Source organism: Tribolium castaneum, chromosome 1 (genome assembly GCF_031307605.1).
Source record: "Tribolium castaneum strain GA2 chromosome 1, icTriCast1.1, whole genome shotgun sequence".
NCBI lineage: Eukaryota > Metazoa > Arthropoda > Insecta > Coleoptera > Tenebrionidae > Tribolium > Tribolium castaneum.
Window position 1 is genome coordinate 11662716 of NC_087394.1, and position 20694 is coordinate 11683409.

General features: G+C 30.0%; 1 protein-coding gene across 6 annotated transcripts in view; it reads left to right on the plus strand.

Annotated features, from left to right (window-relative positions):
• The window catches only part of LOC656419 (uncharacterized protein), a 41722-nt gene that overhangs the window by 5227 nt on the left and 15801 nt on the right, over positions 1-20694 (plus strand). For 5 of the 6 annotated variants that reach the window (XM_064359925.1, XM_015978449.2, XM_015978448.2 and 2 more), the window contains exons 3-8: positions 3555-3720; positions 3778-3967; positions 4020-4195; positions 8042-9758; positions 12138-12394; positions 17392-19134. In XM_064359925.1, the coding sequence (XP_064215995.1) occupies positions 3555-3720; positions 3778-3967; positions 4020-4195; positions 8042-9758; positions 12138-12394; positions 17392-19134 (4249 nt within the window). The remainder of the gene's footprint in view (positions 1-3554; positions 3721-3777; positions 3968-4019; positions 4196-8041; positions 9759-12137; positions 12395-17391; positions 19135-20694) is intronic. The other variant, XM_015978447.2, reaches the window with a different exon arrangement.

The window sequence follows — 20694 nt, forward strand, 5'->3', positions numbered from 1 at the left end:
GTGTTTTTTTATAAATCGTTATTCTGCACCATTTTTATCGTCATAGCGTGTGTATTTACAATTTGCTAATAATTGTTTTGTTTATCTTTGATATTTACATAGTCCTAACACAAATGAGGAAATAAATTTCCGCTACTGCGGTATTTGCATGGTTGGTTTTTTATATAAGCATATAAGAACTGAATTATTTGTTAATTACTCGTACTAGCATTTTTTAATTTTTGAAACACTGTATTTAAACAAATAATGTGAGAATTAATTTTTAGAATTTTTTTACTTGGTCTCGATATTTTGAAACGGTCACGTTTTCTAAGTTGATTTATTGATATTTTATCGATTAGTAAACATGTGATAAATGATAACATAACAATAGTTGCAGTAATTAAGGTACTCATACCCCAAATCAAGTTAATTTACTTCCCAGAATGTAGTGAAATCAAATTAATTAAACACCTATTCCATTTTAACGGACGGAACACTTTGCACATATTTTTAGATTTTATTTTCGGTTTTTATGAACAGTATCAGTAGAAGTGAATTTTTCTTTGTAGGAACTTAGTGCCAGTCAAATTGTTGCAACCTGTAATTAGAGTCACATTTTTAAAGTTTGAAATACGAGCAGGAAATAAAAATACAAATTGGTGACAGATGGGACACAAAACATTTTCTCGTTGAACAGTCGTTATAAAATTCTGTTAATTTAAAAGGCACTAATTTCAACAACTATTTTTAAAGTAAAAGGTGGAACCTGTTGAAACTTTTGAAATCACAAAACCGAAGAATAAGGCAATGTGCAACGACTTCTGATTAAGTGATTTTTTGTTTACACATAACGGATGGGACAAAAAAATGTGTGTGAAAATCTCTTTAAAAAAATTATTCAGACAGGTTTTAACAAAATTAAAATTAGACAGTGTTTAACAATGTAAGAAATAAGAACATTATTTTATGTTTGCGATAACGGATGGGACAGCAAAAGTTATAAAGATAAATAAGTAATATTACTTATCAATTTTCTTACTGATTTCCATTTTCTAAAATGACCAGAAACGAGAAAAATATACTTTAAAAATATTCAACAGTTGTGGTACGTCAGTATTTTTTGTTATCGCCTACAAGGCAATGTATGTAAATTTTCCAATCCAATGAATTCCTTCAATTTAAATGATTATTCTCTTTTAATTAAACTATTTTGTTGAAAAATGCATTAAATAAACTGTATTTTGAAACAGACTTAACATTTCTAAAATCATTGCATTTTTCCTGGAACGGCTGTAAAACTTGATTGCATTTAAATTTTCTTCAAATTGTTTCTTTTATACTATGTTGAAACTTATTTTTACACAGTTAGTTTGTTAGATTTTACTGTTAATTTTATTTGGTATGTTTTCTTTAACCAAAAGAACTTTATACAGGCTGTTCCGTCTAAACCCTACATTAAAAGTATTGGGAGTTCTGATAATGATAGTCATCTGAAAATTCGTGTAAAACCATAATCTCTTAGGACCTGCACAGTGAAAATATCAACTTCCTTATTTTAAATAGAAAGCTATATTTTTAATGCGTTTTTGAATTACTAGAGTTATTTTAAGGTAGTCTTCATAAGCATTCCTTATACCTAAATTTAGCCGTTTACGAAATACTGCATGTCCGGAAAGTCGCGCACCGCCGTGACACTACATCATCGGCCGATGCCCTAGACAACCAGAAAAATGTTAAAAAAAATCTAAGTCTTTTATTGATGAAGATATGATGAAGTAAAGATTATAAATTCTTTGCTAAAAATGAAGGTGTTTGCACTACCACTTCGAATCCAAATTAATTTGTGGTATAAATGACATTACATAAAAGGACGTAGTAACAAGAACTGAAGAAACTTTCTCAGATTCTTTAAGAAATGTTAACAAAATTTTTGAGTCAACAATGATAATAAATCTGGCAACACTTGGCACAAACCATTGTTGTTCAGATGAAACCATGGTTACGGTGATTGCTTATAATGTCATTAAAATTTTTGTTTCTTCTGTCAGCGGTAATTTTTCAGTTTCAAACAGTGTCAGTGAAGGATTAAAATGTGTTCCTACTATGAATATTGTGAGTTGTGTTTGCTGTTTGGTGAATACGCTCGAAATGCAAGTGAAGCCGCTCGTCAGGATGCCGATCCAGACGAAAACGCGAATTTCCATTGACTGGACCAAAGAATGCGATCAACTGGTCGTTTGGATCTTTTACGAAGGAAACTTGGTCGGCCCAGAGTTACGAAAACCTTTACTGCGGAAGAAGCAATTTTAGAAGAACTCGTGAGGAGTTGGTGAACCGAAATCATGCCGTTAGTGCTACGATCACTCCAGAAACATTACAAACGGTGCAAACCAAACCTTTGAGCATTTGTTATAATTTTTTAGTGCATTGTTTGTTCGGTTTTTAAGTTGTTTAAAATATTATTACAATAAATAAAGCTGTTCTCCGCTCAGTTGCATTCAATAACATAATTAAAAATTACGATAATGCGCGAACTAATCTGACTAACAACAATGGCGTAACCATGGTTTTAAAGACTTGAAATTAAATATGTTCAACATCTTTTAATGGTATCCAAGACTTTAATTATAATTTTTAATGTCAGTTTTCACGTGTATCTTTGCGCAATGTTGCCTTTTTCCATAATTTGTTTAGGCTCTGATATAAAAACAGAGCATGTGGATTTCTTTTAAACATTTTTTTTGTACCCTGGGGGATTATCCAATTACCCCCCTTTAATGAGGTGCGCGACAATTTTTTTCAAATGAAAAAATGAAGTTTTATTTCACTAAATGGTAGAGAATTTAATTTTGCATCGATCTGTGTTAGCATTCCCTATACTTATGTTTAATAGTTTTCAAGTTACAATAACTTTTTGTTGGGATTGAGAAATGGGTCTATTTTCATATTTTGCCATGGAAACGAATAAAAAAATGTGAGAAATTATTTTTTTTTCAATCAACATTCAATGAAATTATTTTGTTTTTATAGGACGGACAACACAATTTTGAACAGGGTGTCGTTTAAGTTTAAACAGAAATATTTTTATGACAAAATTTTTGGGTTTATTAACTTCATTTTCAATTTTGAACACACTGAAGAACAGATATAGGCTTTCTCATTTAATTCTCCAATTATGATTTAGAAATTTCTAAAACTAAGCGAGTTACCGATTTTTTAAGTTGATAGTTGCTAATCCAAAAAATTTCAAAAAATTCAAAATATCTCAAAAACGGTTAAATTTGGGTATAGGGAAAGCTGATAAAAACTTTCTTAAAATAACTTAACTAATCCAAAGACGCAGTGAAGAACATAGCTTTCCATTTAAAATAAGAAAGTTAATTGCTACTTCCAGTATAACTGGAAGTGCTGCCATCTTGAAAATATTTATTTAAATATTTATTGAGCAGAACTCAAGGGATTATGTTATGACTGAGTATCAACTTTCAGATAAATATCTTTATGAGACGTTTCAATACTTCTAATGTGGGGTTTAGACGGAACAGCCTGTATTTATGTAACTTTTTTTCTAGGATTGTTTCCACTATTGGGTCACGCCGCCATGAATATTAGACCTACTTTACTAACAATTTACGAAACACACTTTGTACCTTTAGGAGAGAGGTTACGTCCAGCCCTTAGTGGTTTTCTTAGTGGCGTTTTGCCTGGTTTAGAGACGGGTTCAGATCATTTTGATAGGTACATTTTTCTATAATAGAATTTAAATACAAAATAATTAATAATTCATCTTTACAGAACTAACACATTACTAGAAAATATTTGCGATGGGGTTGGTTCTAAATATTTCTACACTTGCATATGGCAATGTGTTACCAACAACAGTCCGGTGAGATTACCGGCCATTAGTTACGTATTGGCCCATTATAGTAGAAAATTGCCAATGGATGATCAGTTGTATCTGATGGGACATGATATTGATCTTATGGTTTGTAATTTTTTTGTGTGTTTTTACAAAGGTATTGAATTGTGTTTTTAAGGTTTGTGGCTTGTGTGCCGCAGTTCAAGATTCGAGTGTTTTGGTTCAAAGATCGGCTTTAGATTTATTAATGGTATGCTTTCCTATGCATAATAAACAGCTCCTGTATGCGGATATGGTCCGGCTTGTAACTGCTGCTTTGTCAACGATACTGAGACGGGATATGTCACTAAACAGGTACGAAAACTTTTCATCTGGTTTTAGCTTTGAAAATATGTTTTTATTTGTTTATGAAAAGTATAATGCTTCAATGCCAAACATTTTAACACTGCGCTTAAAAATTCATAATTTCGGATCTGGATTGAGTCATGATTTACGTTACGATGGGTTGGAAGGCTAAAATTATAATTGTAAATACACGAAATTTGAAGAATACGATCTTAAAAGCTTTATGGTTATTTGTGGTATAATAAAAACTAAGATACTGAGACTTGCTTCTGGTGCCAAATAAAAGTCAACATTATGTGCAATCGCACAAACATTTTTAAGGATCTTATATTTTTCTATTTTTAAGAGGTTTTTAAGAAAGGGAGAATGTATTTCTAAAATATTTAATTGGAATAATAAACGACTTGTAAATTTGGTTGTTGTGAATTTTTATATTTTATCGTTTGTTATGAAATTTTGTTGTCTTATTGTTGTTTTTATTATCTTTATGTTTGAATTGATAAAATTGTTATTTTAATTGTTTCCAACTAATTTTTTTTTATTCAGGTCCACACAAATTTAAAGCAAGGTCATTGTACTTTTGATTTAGTTTGTTTTAGTTAGATTGTTCTGTCTTTAAAAAATGTTTGTTGTTTAATTACAAAAATAAATTATGTGTTTAGGGTGAATTAATTATGGTTTATTTCTGAAATTTTCAATTTTTATATTTTATTATGTTTTATTTTTTTATTGGATTAGGAAATTGTATATTATTATTAAGTTTTATAAGAAGTTCTATTGTGGCACGAATGAGTGCTCCAATAGAATGAGTGCCATAATTAAGTCCTCTAATTCGAGTGTATACACTATTTTTTCTACTTTCTATTTTTGTTTGTTTTTGTTTAGTTTCACTTATCAAAATTTGTTCAAATTATTTCCTCTTAATTTTGTTAATTATTCGAGGTTTATCAACGCTGTTGACAGATCACACACTAAATTACAGTGATGACTTATGACAGTGATGCTGATGACACTCAGCTCACCACTGCCAATACAACTCCTAAAAATTTACTAAACGGTAGCTAAAAGGTTACAAATGAACAATTTTGTGAAACCAAAGAAGAAAAAAAAATTTTTTGTAGTTATAACTGTTTTTCGTAGTTTTTTAAAACAAGGTAGTGTTTGTTTGTTTACTGAATGGCAACGTCATAACTCATAACTTTAGAAAAGACTTAGTAAAGTTAATTGATTAATGATTACTCAAAAGAATACGAAAAATTTTGTGTCTAACTTAATAACAAAAAAAATTACAACAACGTTTCATGCTGCTTAACGTTTGCATAAATATTTGCATTTTGACAAAACATAGACATGACCTGAAAATTAACTTTTGAATATTTAAATATCATATTTCAAGGATGGAATATACAATATATTTGTTTTATTTTGTTTTTGAAAGACTTATTATTTTTTGTTAAATGGTATAACTATGTTTGTCAATAACAATTAATTATTTTGTCTGAAAGATATGTTGTTAATAGATTCTTTTTCATGACAATAATTTTTATTGGGCAATTGTAAAGTCAAACAAAGTAAAAATGACGCCTCAATAAAAAAAGCTCTTTCTGTGGATTTTTAGTTTTCCTATAAAATTTATTTTTATAATTGTGATACTTTTACATTAAATGAAAATGTTTCGTTTTTTAAATAAACAATAAAAAATAATATAAATAAACAATTTAACAAAAACTATTTCATAAAGAGAAGTATGCATTAATAAGATAAATTGACAAAAAACAAATTATTATTAATATATTTTTTGATAAACTATTTTCCAAAATTAAATTAAGTAACATAATTTTTGTACGAAGTAGGCTTTCTTTATTTTAAACTTGATTTTATGTAAAACAATATTTTAAATTATTTATGAAAATTAATAACTTAATTAATTTCTTTTAATAGATTAATATTCTTTTTCATGACCTAATAATTTTTATAGTAATTTTGTTGTTTAAAAATTGTATTTCTGCTTTATTGGGCAATTGTAAAGTCGAACAAAGTGAAAATGGCGTCTCAATAAAATAGCTTCTAATGTGGATTTTTAGTTTTGCTACAAAACTTATTTTTTATACTTTATTGTAATATTTTTACATTAAATGAAAATGTTTAGTTTTTTAAATGGTAAACAAGTTAACAAAAACTATTTCTTGAAGAAAATTATGCATTAATTAAATAAATTGACAAAAGATAAATTATTATTAATATATATTTTTTGATAAATTGTTTTTAAAATTAAATTAAATTATGTGTCATAATTTTTGTACGAAGTAGGCTTCTTTTATTTTAAACTTGATTATATCTAAAGCAATATTTTAAATGATTTATGAAAATTAATAATTTATCTATTTTTATTTTCTGAAATTTTTAAAATGCAATTATTCAGAAGTTGTTTTTTAGGTTTGATATCGAAACAAAATAAATTTGAATCAGTTTATGTTAGATTTGTCACACTACAATGTGTTTTTAAATGATTCTCATCTAGTCGTCTGTGAATTTCCCATGTAAAATCAGAAATGCCGCTTTATAGAATTAAAGACAGGCATTTAGACACCGAATATTAATTACCATTCTCTACTTATTGAGTCTTCAATTCAGAAATAAGCTTCAACAATAAAAGTGTTTTCTTGCACTGTATAACAATTTAGTTGCATTTTAACGAAATTTTTAAAATTAATTAATTGACAGTTTGTGAATTCATAACTGACAGTTTTGACATTTATTGACAGAGACTTCTAATGACCAGAGCGGCACAATTTTTTTTACATGTAAACACATTGTATTATGTGGAAACTATAATTTTCAAACATTGATGAATAAAGATAAACACAAAAGATTGTATTATGATAATTAAACTTTTCATTAAAAAAGTTACATTTTTATTAAACTGAACGTTTGTCAATGCAAAATAAATGGCAACTTGATTCGAATTAGTTTAATTCTGAATTAAATTTTAATTTTGCTTTCTGTAAACTGATTTTTTAAGGAATTTATTTTGAAACTACGTGTAGTTTGCAATGCAATAATTTACAGTCCTGTTTGTGATTAAAAGGATTGGCATCCACAGAAGGGGCTGGTTTATAGAGGTGTCAATTTCATTTTGTTCGACTGTACATAAACGGTTAGTTGAGGTAAACAAATACCGCAGCTTCACTTACTTTACTTACACTTTTAATCACTTTAGAATCAACGACAACTGATTATTACCGAATTTTCACCGGTTTAGATAGAATGTGTTTTGATTTAGTATTGTTTTAAAATTTTGTCATCACAGTAAAAGAGAGTAGTCAACGAAAAAATGTAATCAAGTCGTTCGTTAATGGCGATTAATAATTTAATTTATTGATGACACTCATTCGCTATCGTTCGTTTGTGCTTTAATTTATATCCATTATTTCAATTAGTTTATTAAATAACTCTTAAGTACAATGTGTTTTTAAAAGAGTCTCATCTATTGGAATGTGAATTTCTCATATAAAATCAGAAATGCCACTTTATAGAATTAATGACAGGTGTTTAGTCACAGAATATTATCATTCTCCATTTCTCGAATTCGGAAATAAGCTTCGATAATAAGTGTTTTCTTGCACGGTGTAACAATTTAGTTACATTTTAACGAAATTTTTAAAAGAAATTAATTGAATTTCTCAACGGACAGATTTGACATTTATTGCCAGAGGATTCAATTGAGCAGAGCGGCACAAATTTTTTTATTTGTAAACCAATTTCGAAGTTAACTAGATGAGAATCATCATTAATTTTGTACCAAATTGTTAATGATTTTTTGAGCAATATTGAAATTGAGTCAATACTTTTCAGGCGTCTTTACTCCTGGCTTGTTGAAGGCGACACAAACACATCCAATCAAGCAGAAACCGAAAACACTTCACTAACCGAACCTCACAGTTCAATCGCTTACGATTTACTTAACGATGCTATTAGAATAATTTTACGTAAAAGTAGCACAGAGGTGCCCTTAGATATAAAACCTTACCGACTTTTAACTTCTTTATTCGACAAACCACAAATCGGACCTGTCATTTTAGACAGCATTTTATACGATGTCTTTCGAACCCTATACCTGTCCTGTTTACAACAACAAAAGCAAAAAAACAGCACCGTCAGGTGTGTCTCGTTCAATGGCGATTTGACGAGTCTAAAAAACACGGACGAAACCGTTTTAAACAAACAATTTGTGACGAAAAAGTGCCAAGAATTGGTAAAAAACGCAAATTTGTTATTCAACACCTTGCAGAATTATTACATCTGGTCGTACATTGAAAAATTGTACGCCAACGCGGTCGAGAATATAAAAAATTATAAAACGAGGGACAGGTGCCAAGTGAACGAAATCGGAGCTGGACCTCCGCATATTTTAGAAATTTGCATTCTGACGGAATTTTTACTGGAAGTTATCCCGATCGAGTCGTATGCCGAGACTACATCCAACATTTTACCGAATTTATTTAACAAAATTGTGACCACTCTTAAAATGAACATCGAAGTTGTGAATCAGCACGAGATCGAGCACAGTTTGCTCCTGTGCACGAAAATTTTGACGAAAATTCAACCAGTCACAGTGACACAAATCAAAGAAGTTGAGCTCGATCTGGAAACTTCGAATGTTGTCTCAGAAACGGAAAAATCACTTGAAACTTCGGTTGTTATTGTGAGTGAGGAGCCGAGAACAGCGCTTGAAAAAAGCAAATCAGACTCGAAAATCAACGAAAATCTTAATAAGAATGAGTTAACGATTGACGATTCAAGCCGCGAGAGGTCGTACAGTAACCAAATGTTGAAGAAAAAAGACAAGACTAGTCCAAAAATCGAGAAAAAATCCAAAAACAAAAAATCAAAATCCAGTTCAAAACTGTATGAGTTGAACAAGAGTGAGATTGAGTCGGAGGTGGCGTCGGAGGAGCCGCCCCCAGAGCCCCCGAAAATTATCAAAACTGCCAAAATCGAAAATAAGTATTTTTTGAGTTGTTTGGAGGAATATAAGCAGTTTTATGTGATTTTCATCGCGTCGAAAATTTTGCCTGAGGTCGAAATGAGCGCCTTTTTCGAGCACTTGCTCTGCGATAAAGATGAGAGAACGAATCGTTTGATAAAACTGCTAGAAGAGTGTTTGCAAAAGAACAGTGAGTTTAGTCCAGTTGATTTTAGTAATGTAATAACGAAAAACGAATTAACAGTGAAAAATATAGCGAGTGAAAATGCAACGTGCGAATACGAGTCGGCAATGAACGTTGCCTCGAATGTTTTGTTGGAGTTTTCAGCTTTTCCCAACTTGATTGGTAGTGATTTTGAGAGGGTTATGCCGCAGTGGTTGCAGGCGTTGATTGTGGCGGCTTGTTGTAAAGAATCTTCAAGGGAGATACAAATTACTGCGATGAGTACGCTTTTGGAGGTTTTTAGTTTGGCGAAAAATCAAAATTTTATGAAGAGGGATGATTGCAATACGAATATTGTCATCACGGGGATTTTGGAGTGTGAGCATGTGTTGTTCATTGAGGAGAATACTGTTGTGATAGAGGTAGGGGCGAAAATACAGGGTGATTCACAAGTGTCGGATAATCTCTCGGATGGTGATAAAGGGCATCAAATTGTATCAAAAGTTCCTATAACAAAAATTTGTTTAAGTTTTTTTCACGAGATATAGCTCTTTAAAGTTCAATTTTTAAGTTAACTTTATGCCATTGCAACATTAAACACAAACTTGTTACATATTACCAGTTAATGTCATACGATGTCCGGAAAATCGCGCACCTCATTGAAGGGGAGTAATTGGATAATACTCCAGGGTACCGAAAAAATGTTTAAAAAAATTCCACATGCTCTGTTTTTATATCAGAGCCTAAACAAATTATGGAAAAAGGCAACATTGCACAAAGATACACGTGAAAACTGAAATTAAAAATTATAATTCGGAAGTAAAATTACCGTTGGGGGCGCCACTGAGCTAGGTCTAAAACAATAACCATAAATGGCGGGAAAATGTTTATTCGGATATTTTGAGCGTTGTACGAATTTTGAGGCTTCACAATTATTACATTGCCAATGCGGGATGACTATTGTATCTTTGATGCAAGAAACTTATGTTGACAAATGAGAGATGACGAGGAAAACACGAATAACGAATGACTGTTTGGTTCATTTTCTTTATTGGAAAATTATTACAAAGACTTTGAGAAGCCTACCTTTTGGCATAATTTACGTTTAAATGTATCAGCAGTTGTTAATCTTTATTGTAGTTTTGTAGATTTACCGCAGCATTTCATGATTTTTTCAGTGGAAAATTCTAACCTAAAATTTATAACACTTCACTAATTTATTGGTTTTTTGAGCCAAACTTTGTGTTCGCTGTGATCCATTACTTATAATCTTTAATTAGACAACTGTTTGATAACACTTTGTAATCAAAATTTAAATATTTTTCACTTTTTATCCACTTTCAAGTTCCAACAATAAACTCTTTATACCACGAAAAACTACAGAACCAAAGTCAACGCTAGTATTTACCACCACGTACTTTTAAAGTAATTCTTTCTATTGTAAGTAATTAACACTATACACGCAAAATTGTTGAACAATTCATTAAATGTCAGTTAAATGTGGCATTACGAAAATTTCTTTACTGTTTTCGACATAGTTCAAAAGTCATCACCAGAGGGCGTCTAGTTAATTTTATTTCCGAATTACAGTTTTGGATACCATTAAAAGGTGTTGAACATATTTAATTTCTAGTGTTTAAAACCATGGTTACGCCATTGTTGCTAGTCAGATTAGTTCGCGTATTATCGTAATTTTTAATTATGTTATTGAATGCAACTGAGCGGAGAACAGCTTTATTTATTGTAATAATATTTTAAACAACTTAAAAACCGAACAAACAATGCACTAAAAATTATAACAAATGCTCGAAGGTTTTGCTTGCACCGTTTGTAATGTTTCTGGAGTGATAGTAGCATTAGCGGTATGATTTCGGTTCACCAACAACTCCTCACGAGTTCTTCTAAAATTGCTTCTTCCGCAGTAACGGTTTTCGTGCCTCTGGGCCGACCAAGTTCCCTTGGTAAAAGATCCAAACGACCAGTTGATCGCATTCTTTGGTCCAGTTAATGGAAATTCGAGTTTTCGTCTGGATCGGCATCCTGACGAGCGGCTTCTCTTGCATTTCCAGCGTATTCACCAAACAGCAAACACAAGTCACAATATTCATAATAGGAAAACATTTTAATCCTTTACTGTCACTGTTTGAAACTGAAAAATTACCGCTGACAGACGAAACAAAAATTTTAATGACATTATAAGCAATGACCGTAACCATGGTTTCATCTGAACAACAATGGTTTGTGCCAAGTGTTGCCAGATTTATTATCATTGTTAACTCAAAAATTTTGTTAACATTTCTTAAAGAATCTAGGAAGGTTTTTTCAGTTCTTATGTTACTACGTCCTTTTATGTAATGTCATTTATACCACAAATGAATTTGGATTCGAAATGGTAGTGCAAACACCTTCATTTTTAACAAAGAATTTTTAATCTTTACTTCATCATGTCTTCATCAATAAAAGACTTAGATTTTTTTTTAACATTTTTCTGGTTGTCTAGGACATCGGCCGATGATGTAGTGTCACGGCGGTACGCGACTTTCCGGACATCCTGTACAAAACATTTAAAAATTACGCATATTCGACATTAAATTAAATTAGGTATCATAGGAAGCAAAAGTGCAACAATTATCGCGTTGCTAAAGAAAACAAGTTAAAAAAATATATACCTAGCATTAAAAAATAAGTATCTGATTCTGTTTTTGTTCTTAATTGAACGTCTTTTATCATCATGCGATAGTTTCTTTGACACTTTTGAATCAGCCTGTATTATGTCTAAATGTTAATGTTTTGTGTTTTAGGAAATGGCTCAAATTTTGTGGAATTTGTTGGGGATTTTGAATAACCAGAAACAGCTACTTTTGTGTGTTACATTGTTGTATCAGATACATAACACTTTTGATAATAAGCCGTTTGTGGAGCAAGTTATTAGCAAGTATCTGACGAATGAGCATATTTGTACGGATTTTATGAAGAGGTTTTTCCTGTTGTGGCATTTGGGGAGAGACTTGAATATTAAGGTTTCACCCAATATGACAAATGTAAGAAATTTTGACAGGTAAGTAGTCTTTGAACTCTTCGGAGAATAAGGAAAATATGGGTGTTCGGTAAAAAGTCACCACACCAGATTTATTATTTCTTATAACTATTTACGGAATTAAGTTTATACATTATTTTACTTTGAAAAATGTTTAGAAAGGTGTTACGACACTGACGCTAACGAGTTAAGTTTATTATTTAAAGATTCATTAATAAAAGAAATCATATTTTCTACAATTACTTAAAAGTGCTTTTGATATTAAGCATGCAAAGCAACTGTTTTATTTTATTTAACGTGAGAGTTAATCCGTTTTTTTTTTGGCATAACCGAAGATGGAGGCTAAATTACATAATTTATTTATTTATTTAAAATGAATTATTCAGAATTAACAGCTACATGCATCTAAACATTAAAAAACTAGCTTTTCGACAGCTTTTTTTGTGTGGCTGAGAGTTTTTTTACCAAACATCTGTCCAAATAGCGTAAATTTAAAAAAAAGTGGTTTGTGTATTCATGTAGAAAATAAATTTTCTGTAATAAAGAATTGCAATTTTTACTTATAGTTAACAATTTATTCACACGTATAAAAGTTGCTTATATTTAGCAACACAAATACTTTGAATTTTCTTTTTTCATATTTCATACTTTTATTAAAAAAATTTTTATACTTTTAATTTGAGAGTTGAAGAATTTTTAAAACAATCTAAAGGTGAGTAAACGACGGAATAAACGTTTAAACTTTTTGGTGTCAATATTGGTATCAGTTTTATTCAGTGGTTACAAATCTTGTCTGTTCATCTAAAAAATAATAAATTAATCAATTATCTCCTTCAATTATTATTTTTAAGGGTGGTACTAATTTTAAGACTGCTTGACGTTGCTGTTTAGTCGGAAAGAATTACGAGTAGATGTTTGGAACACAGTTTCAGATTTGCTATTTTTTGAAATGAATCCAAAGATATTTTCCATTATAAAACAGAAATGTTACAAATAAAAATCCTACAACAAACTTCGCGATTAAATATTGAATGTCCGAAACGATTATTTTTAAGGTGAGAATATGCTATAACGTTCAGACACTCTAAAAGACAATTCGTTAATGATAAAATAATTAGCAGAAATATTAAACTTATTTGTTCACCCGATAAACGAAACCTTTTCGGCTTTTTGCTCTAGTGTAGCGTAACCTGCTATGATTGATTAGATCATAATTAAATCAGAAAATCTGACGTAAATGAGTAATGAAGTTATTTGTCTTTCATGGAATTTTTTAATGATTTTTTATACGTTTAATACGTTTTGGTATAATATAAAATGAATTGGGATTAAGCTAATCAGAGATTTAACCTGACATAAATTTTACATTGTTAAAAGAAAATTAATCACGATAATAAAATAGTAAAACAATGCTTTGTAACCTGTGTTATAAAAAATTAGCTTTTTATTTAAATGATTGTAATAAGAGTGTTTTTTTGCTTTATTAAGCTAATACAATAATAAGTACAAAATATTCGTTGTACAGGTTGAACCTGTTAAAAAGTTTTACTGTATCTCAAAAATTTAATCACATAGAAATCTTTTTTATTTTCATCTCTGTGCGTGTAAATTTTTTCAGAATTTTTCTACAATGTCTTGTGACAATAATTAATTAATTAATTAATTGAATTGTTTAAATTGTTTTAATGAAATTTTGAAACAAACAATGTTTAAATATTATCCTGTTCAAAAAATGTAAAAAAATGTCGTTAGTTTTTAATGGATTCAGTATATTTGTTGAGTAGTTCACATTTTTAAGCTCAAATTTAATTCTATAATGAAAATTATAGAATGAAATTCTGATAAATAATATTATAAATCAAAGTTTTTCATCTTAAAAAATTAAAAACTTTTTTCAGTACATAACTGTTTGATACGAAATAATTTTAACATCAAAATTTGAATTTAGAATTTTTTTAGTTATGTTATTACGATTAAAATTGATCTGTTACTACACATATTTCAATAGTGCCACCAACTCAAATTTGAAAAATTCAAAATAAAAACATGATCAAAACCTTCATATCTCATGAAATAAATTTCAAACAAATTTTTGACATAGGAATTTTAATTCATACCTTAGATCAAGAACTTGTTCGACACATCCTGTATATATTTTTCAATTTGTTTTTCTTAGCAATCGTGCTAATTTTCATTGTTCTCAAATTTAATTTAATATCGAGCTTGTGAGTATAATGTTTGATTCACCGTAAGTTAATAATTGGTGTTTTTTTTCAGTAGGTTACTGTTTAAAATGTTGTAAGATCTCTCATTTCTGCTAACTGCATTCAGAAAATATGATCTGAAGTTCCAAAAACTCCCCTTAAAAATTTTTGAAGAGCTGTATCTCTTAAAAAAAAGGCACAAATAATTTTTTGTTATAGGCACTTTTAATACTGTTTGATGTCTTTTATCACTACCCCATAGATGGTCTTTTGATGGACTTTTGCTTCACCTTGTATAAATTATTAAAAATTATTGTGCAATTATTTTAGGAATGGGTGATTATTATTTATGTAAAGTTGTTTATTACATAATTTTCTCACTCATTTCTTTCTTCTCATCCTCATTTGTTATAATTCTGCAAAAAAAAAAATTATACACGGTGTCCTACGAACGAGTGCAATTTTTTCAAAAAAAAAGTGTTTTCGATTTATTTATTCTCTTTAAAATGGCCCTCAATTTTTATGAAATTTGGCATGCGTACACTATTTTTATTTGTTATGTGACAGTGTAATATGCATTTATGTAGGTGCTTCCTTGGAATAAACTTTTTAGCACAAAATAGTTTACCTTTTGCCATTATTATCATTTGAAATCCTATTCAATTTAAATTTTTTTTGTCTCTTGCAATTTTTTCTTAGAATTAACGGTTTACGATTTTTAAAGCAAAGTTGATTAATATAAAGAATGCTTTATGTAGAATGACTAGAAAGAGTTCTGGATAACCTCATAGAAAAATAATGTCAAAACTCTTAAGTAGCTGTAACTAAAAATGTAATCTTTGACGCCTGATGATTTAAAAGCACAACTTTTATTGTAATGCAGTATACTTTTTTAAGAAACTGATCATTAAAGTGAAAGACACTTTGCTCCTGCTTTGAATAAGCGCTGATATGTCTTGTAATGCTGTTAAAAAAATTACCAGCTGCCGTTGCTTTTATAAAAGTAATTTTATAATTACCTTTTTAATTTCTGTCGTTTTAGCTGATTTTGCAATTTAAAAAATATGGATATCATGTTTTATTTGTTTATTTTTTACTTTATCGTTGATTTTGTGTAATAGTGATAGTTACATTACGTCGAAAGTTTCATTCTGAAGGTGATGAGTTATTTTTTAATTTTACTAGTTGAACTTTTATTGGGTGAACAAATAAGTTGCGATAAAATTATTTTATTTATTCGGCACTTTATGAAACTGTGATTTCGTACTTTCAACTATTAAACTGTAAATAAAAATGTAAATTTTGAGGTCTAATGATATAAAAGCACAACTTTTATTGTAATGCAGTATACTTTTTTAAGAGGCTGATCATTAAAGTGAAAGACACTTTACCGCCTGCTTTGAATAAGCGCCGATATGTCTTGTTATGCTGTTAAAAAAATTACCAACAGCCGTTGATATTATAAAAGTAATTTTTTAATTACCTTTTTAATTTCTGTCGTTTTAGCTGATTTTGCAATTTAAAAAATATGGATATCATGTTTTATTCGTTTATTTTTTTACTTTATCGTTGATTTTGTGTGATAGTGATAGTTATGTTACATTACATAGAAAGTTTTATTCGGGAGGTGATGAGTTATTTTTTAATTTTACTACTTGAACTTTTATTGGGTGAACAAATAAGTTGCGATAAAATTATTATATTTATTCGACAGTTTCTAAAACTGTGATTTAGTACTTTTAAACTTGTAAACTGTAAATAAAACGTAAACTTTGATGCCTGATGATTTAAAAGCACAACTTTTATTGTAATGGAGTATACTTTTTTAAGAAGCTAATCATTAAAGTGAAAGACACTTTACCGCCTGCTTTGAATAAGCGCCGATATGTTTTGTGACGCTGTTAAAAAAATTACCAGCAGCCGTTGATTTTATAAAAGTACTTTTTTAATTATCTTTTTAATTTCTGTCGTTTTAGCTGATTTTGCAATTTAAAAAATATGCATATCATGTTTTCTTTGTTTATTCTTTTACTTTATCGTTGATTTTGTGTAATAGTGATAGTTACATTACGTCGAAAGTTTCATTCTGGAGGTGATGAGTTATTTTTTAATTTTACTAGTTGAACTTTTATTGGGTGAACAAATAAGTTGCGATAAAATTATTTTATTTATTCGGCACTTTATGAAACTGTGATTTCGTACTTTCAACTATTAAACTGTAAATAAAAATGTAAATTTTGAGGTCTAATGATATAAAAGCACAACTTTTATTGTAATGCAGCATACTTTTTTAAGAGGCTGATCATTAAAGTGAAAGACACTTTACCGCCTGCTTTGAATAAGCGCCGATATGTCTTGTTATGCTGTTAAAAAAATTACCAACAGCCGTTGATATTATAAAAGTAATTTTTTAATTACCTTTTTAATTTCTGTCGTTTTAGCTGATTTTGCAATTTAAAAAATATGGATATCATGTTTTATTCGTTTATTTTTTTACTTTATCGTTGATTTTGTGTGATAGTGATAGTTATGTTACATTACATAGAAAGTTTCATTCGGGAGGTGATGAGTTATTTTTTAATTTTACTAGTTCAACTTTTATTGGGTGAACAAATAAGTTTGAGCTTTTGTATTTTGTATTTCATAGTTGAACAGGGATAAAATTGTTTAATTTATTCGAAACATTTTGAAACTATGATTTCGTACTTTTTCGAACGCTTCTTTATTATTAGAAGATTATTCTCTATACGAATATCGTTTAATCTCCTGCCAAAATTTGAATTATTTTCACCTAATTTAAAATTCATTTTCAAGATCTCTGATGAAGGTCCTCGACAATTTGCAAAACATCGAAAAACCCAACATCCAACTACTCGCCGAATCCTTCCTCACACACAGTCTCCTCCACGGCGACATCCCTCGCATTATCAACCCAATGCTGGTAAAACTATTGGCCTCCAACACTGCCCGCGTGTCCATACGTCACGTCAACATCAACGACTCAGACGTCCAAAGCGAAATAACAATCCCCGACAATCAAAAAACCGAAGAATATCAAACGAAAAAAATCTACGCAGTGAGCAGCCAAAACGGCAACATCATGTACCACCTAGCCAGCGATCAAGACCAAAAACCGGCCAAACGAAAATGGTTCACGTTCTCAAAAGGTGGCAAAAAATTCTCACCAACAGTCGTCAACATGACGACAAGCGTTGTCGACGATTTGAACGTCGTCACACGAAAAAATAAGGATTATAAAAACGTACGGACAACACCCAAGTTGGACAAAAGCGCCAAAGGCAACATGAAAGTGATCATAAACCCGTTAAGTTCGAAGGAAATTTACTCAGACGGACTCAACGGCTCGTACTCCAAGCTTGACGTTAATCGGTCGTCAACCGAAAGTTTGAGTTCGAGCAACGACGGAACCCCGGATTCGCCCTTCAAATCGTTGCCTCCGGAACCGGAACGGGACTCCGGGTACGAGTCGTTCGCCCGGAGCAAAACCCAACTCGATTTAATTTCGAATTCTTCGAACAAACTGCTTGAAAGTATCGAACCTATTTCGGACGGTATTAAAGACGATAGTTTGGTCAACGGTGTGACAACAAAAATCCCCAAATCGCAGAGTTTTGACGAGAAATGTTGCAACGGAAAAAGCGACGAAATGGAAAATTCGTTGGTACACAGTTGGTCGTACTGTATTTCCGACTCTGATAATTTAAACGCCGAGCTTGAAATAAGCACAAGTGCTGAGGAGTTTTTCAATAAGAGTGATAACGCGGTCGTTACGGAAATCCTGAACGAAGTGTTGGATAAAGTGTGCGAATTGATCGATAATCACACGCCGACTAGACCGACTGATCTCGATTTGAGATCGAAAATTAACGTTCATTCGTCGAAAAACTGTGTTTTGTATCCGATTCATTCACATATTTGTCTGTACTATGAAGTTTTCGACTCGAATCAAATACTTTACGCCCTCCAAACGCTCAAAAACTGCATCTTGTGTAACCCGCAATTATTTATCAAGTGTTTGGCGACGAGTGGTGTCAAAGATTTGAAAAACAACGATGTTTTGAATTTGCTAGCAAGACACCGAAAGTCAGTCTTGGGTTACAGTTTTTCCGGTAAATTGAACCCGGAGTATTTGAATTTTTACCGTGGCTATATGTTTCTGGACGTTGTTATTTTGATTTGTTTGAATTATGCGCGGACGTTTTATCCGCATCTGGATGATTTGAATGTGACCAGTGAGGATTTGGAGAGTAATTTTAAGATTCAGTTGGAGAGTTTGGAAATTTTGGATGTGATTATACGGAAGTTGATTACAATGGTTAGTGAAAATTCGAAGGGTTTTGCCAGTTATATAGGCGATATGTTGATTAAGTGTAAGTTGCAAAAGGTTGTGTTGCATTGTTTGTTGACTTCGGTGCGGAATTTTGACGAAGAGATGACGTTTGCCGAAGAAGTTTTGTTGTTTAATAATTTTCAATTGTATGATGCCAATCATAAAGTGGGGGATCATGTGGAAGCCTATCAAACGCGGCTTTTAAGGTGAGTACATTTTTTTTCATAGGGCCAACTATAATTAATTGCAATTCCAAAAAAATTTTACGCAAATTAAATTAAACGTGGTTGCATTTTTATTAATTAACTAATTATTTCATTTAAACTTAATTCTTTGTAATTCAAACTTAATTTTTTCGTAATTCCAAATTCCAGTATAATGTCTGTAATTTCGATAGTTAAAAGAAATTTATCGTAGTAATCTCGAATAATTCTAAAAGAAATTTTACTCATTCCAGAGAAACTCCAGTAGTTCATAAAATAGTCCCAAACAGCCAAATATTCAGTTAAATTAATTCCAAAATAGTTTTTCTATTTTCAACTTAAAATAACTTTTGTAATTCCAAATTAATTTCGATAGTTCGAAGAAATTTAAGATAATTTCCATTTAATCTCGAAACTTTTCAAAAAACTTACAGTAAACGTAAAAGAGAATTTCAGTTAATCCAATAATTCAAATTATTTGCTCTAATTCCAACAGTTTTCGTTATTATGAAATAATTTTTGTGAATAATTTTAGACCATTCCAAGAAAAAAACAGTAATTATAAAGGGCAATCCACTGATTCTTAAAAGAATTTTAGTAACTCTAAAAAAGTTTTAGCAAAATTCGAGTAATGCCAATCGTTCATAGTAACACAATTATTCCAGTTTAGTTCTAATAATTCCAAGCAGATAGTTACAAGTATAAGAATTTCAGTAATTTATAAAATTAAATAATTTCAGCAACCCCATAAATAATTCACCAAAATTCTTATAATTCCAAGTTAATTAATAATTTCTGTAAAGCCATATGAATTTTTAAATCCAAATGAATTTTGATAGTTACAAAAGTTTACCGTAATTTCCATTTCCTAAATAACAGCGTAGTGATCTCAAATTAATTCCAAAATAATTTCTCTAATTACAACTTAAAATAACTTTTGCAATTCCAAATTAATTTCGATAGTTCTAAGAAATTTGACATAATTTCCATTTAATCACGAATCTTTACAAAAAACTTTCAGTAAACTCAAGAGAGAATTCTAGTTAATGCAATAATTCAAATTAATTGCTCTAATTTCAACACATTATTCCTTATTACGAAATAATTGTAATTGTAAATTTAATTTTTTTCTGAATATTCTTAGGCCATTCCAAAAAAAATCCAGTAATTACAAAGGGTATTCCATTGATTTCTAAACAATTTCAGTAATTCTAACAAAAATTTTACCAAAATTTGAGTAATGCCAATCGATCATAGTAACACAATTATTTCAGTTCAGTTCTAATTATAAGCAGATAGTTACAAGTATATGAGTTTCACAAATTTAAGTAAAATTTCAGTAATTTATAAAATAAATAGCTAATAACTCAAAAAATAATTCACCAAAATTCTTATAATTCCAACTTAATTCTCGTAATTTCAAAATAATTTCTGTAAATCCAAATGAATTCTGATAGTTATAAGAAGTTTAACGTAATTTCCATTTCCACTAATTTTGGATAATTTAAAAAGAATATTAGTAATTTCCAAGAATGTTTCATTAATTTCAAAAATTATTTTTGA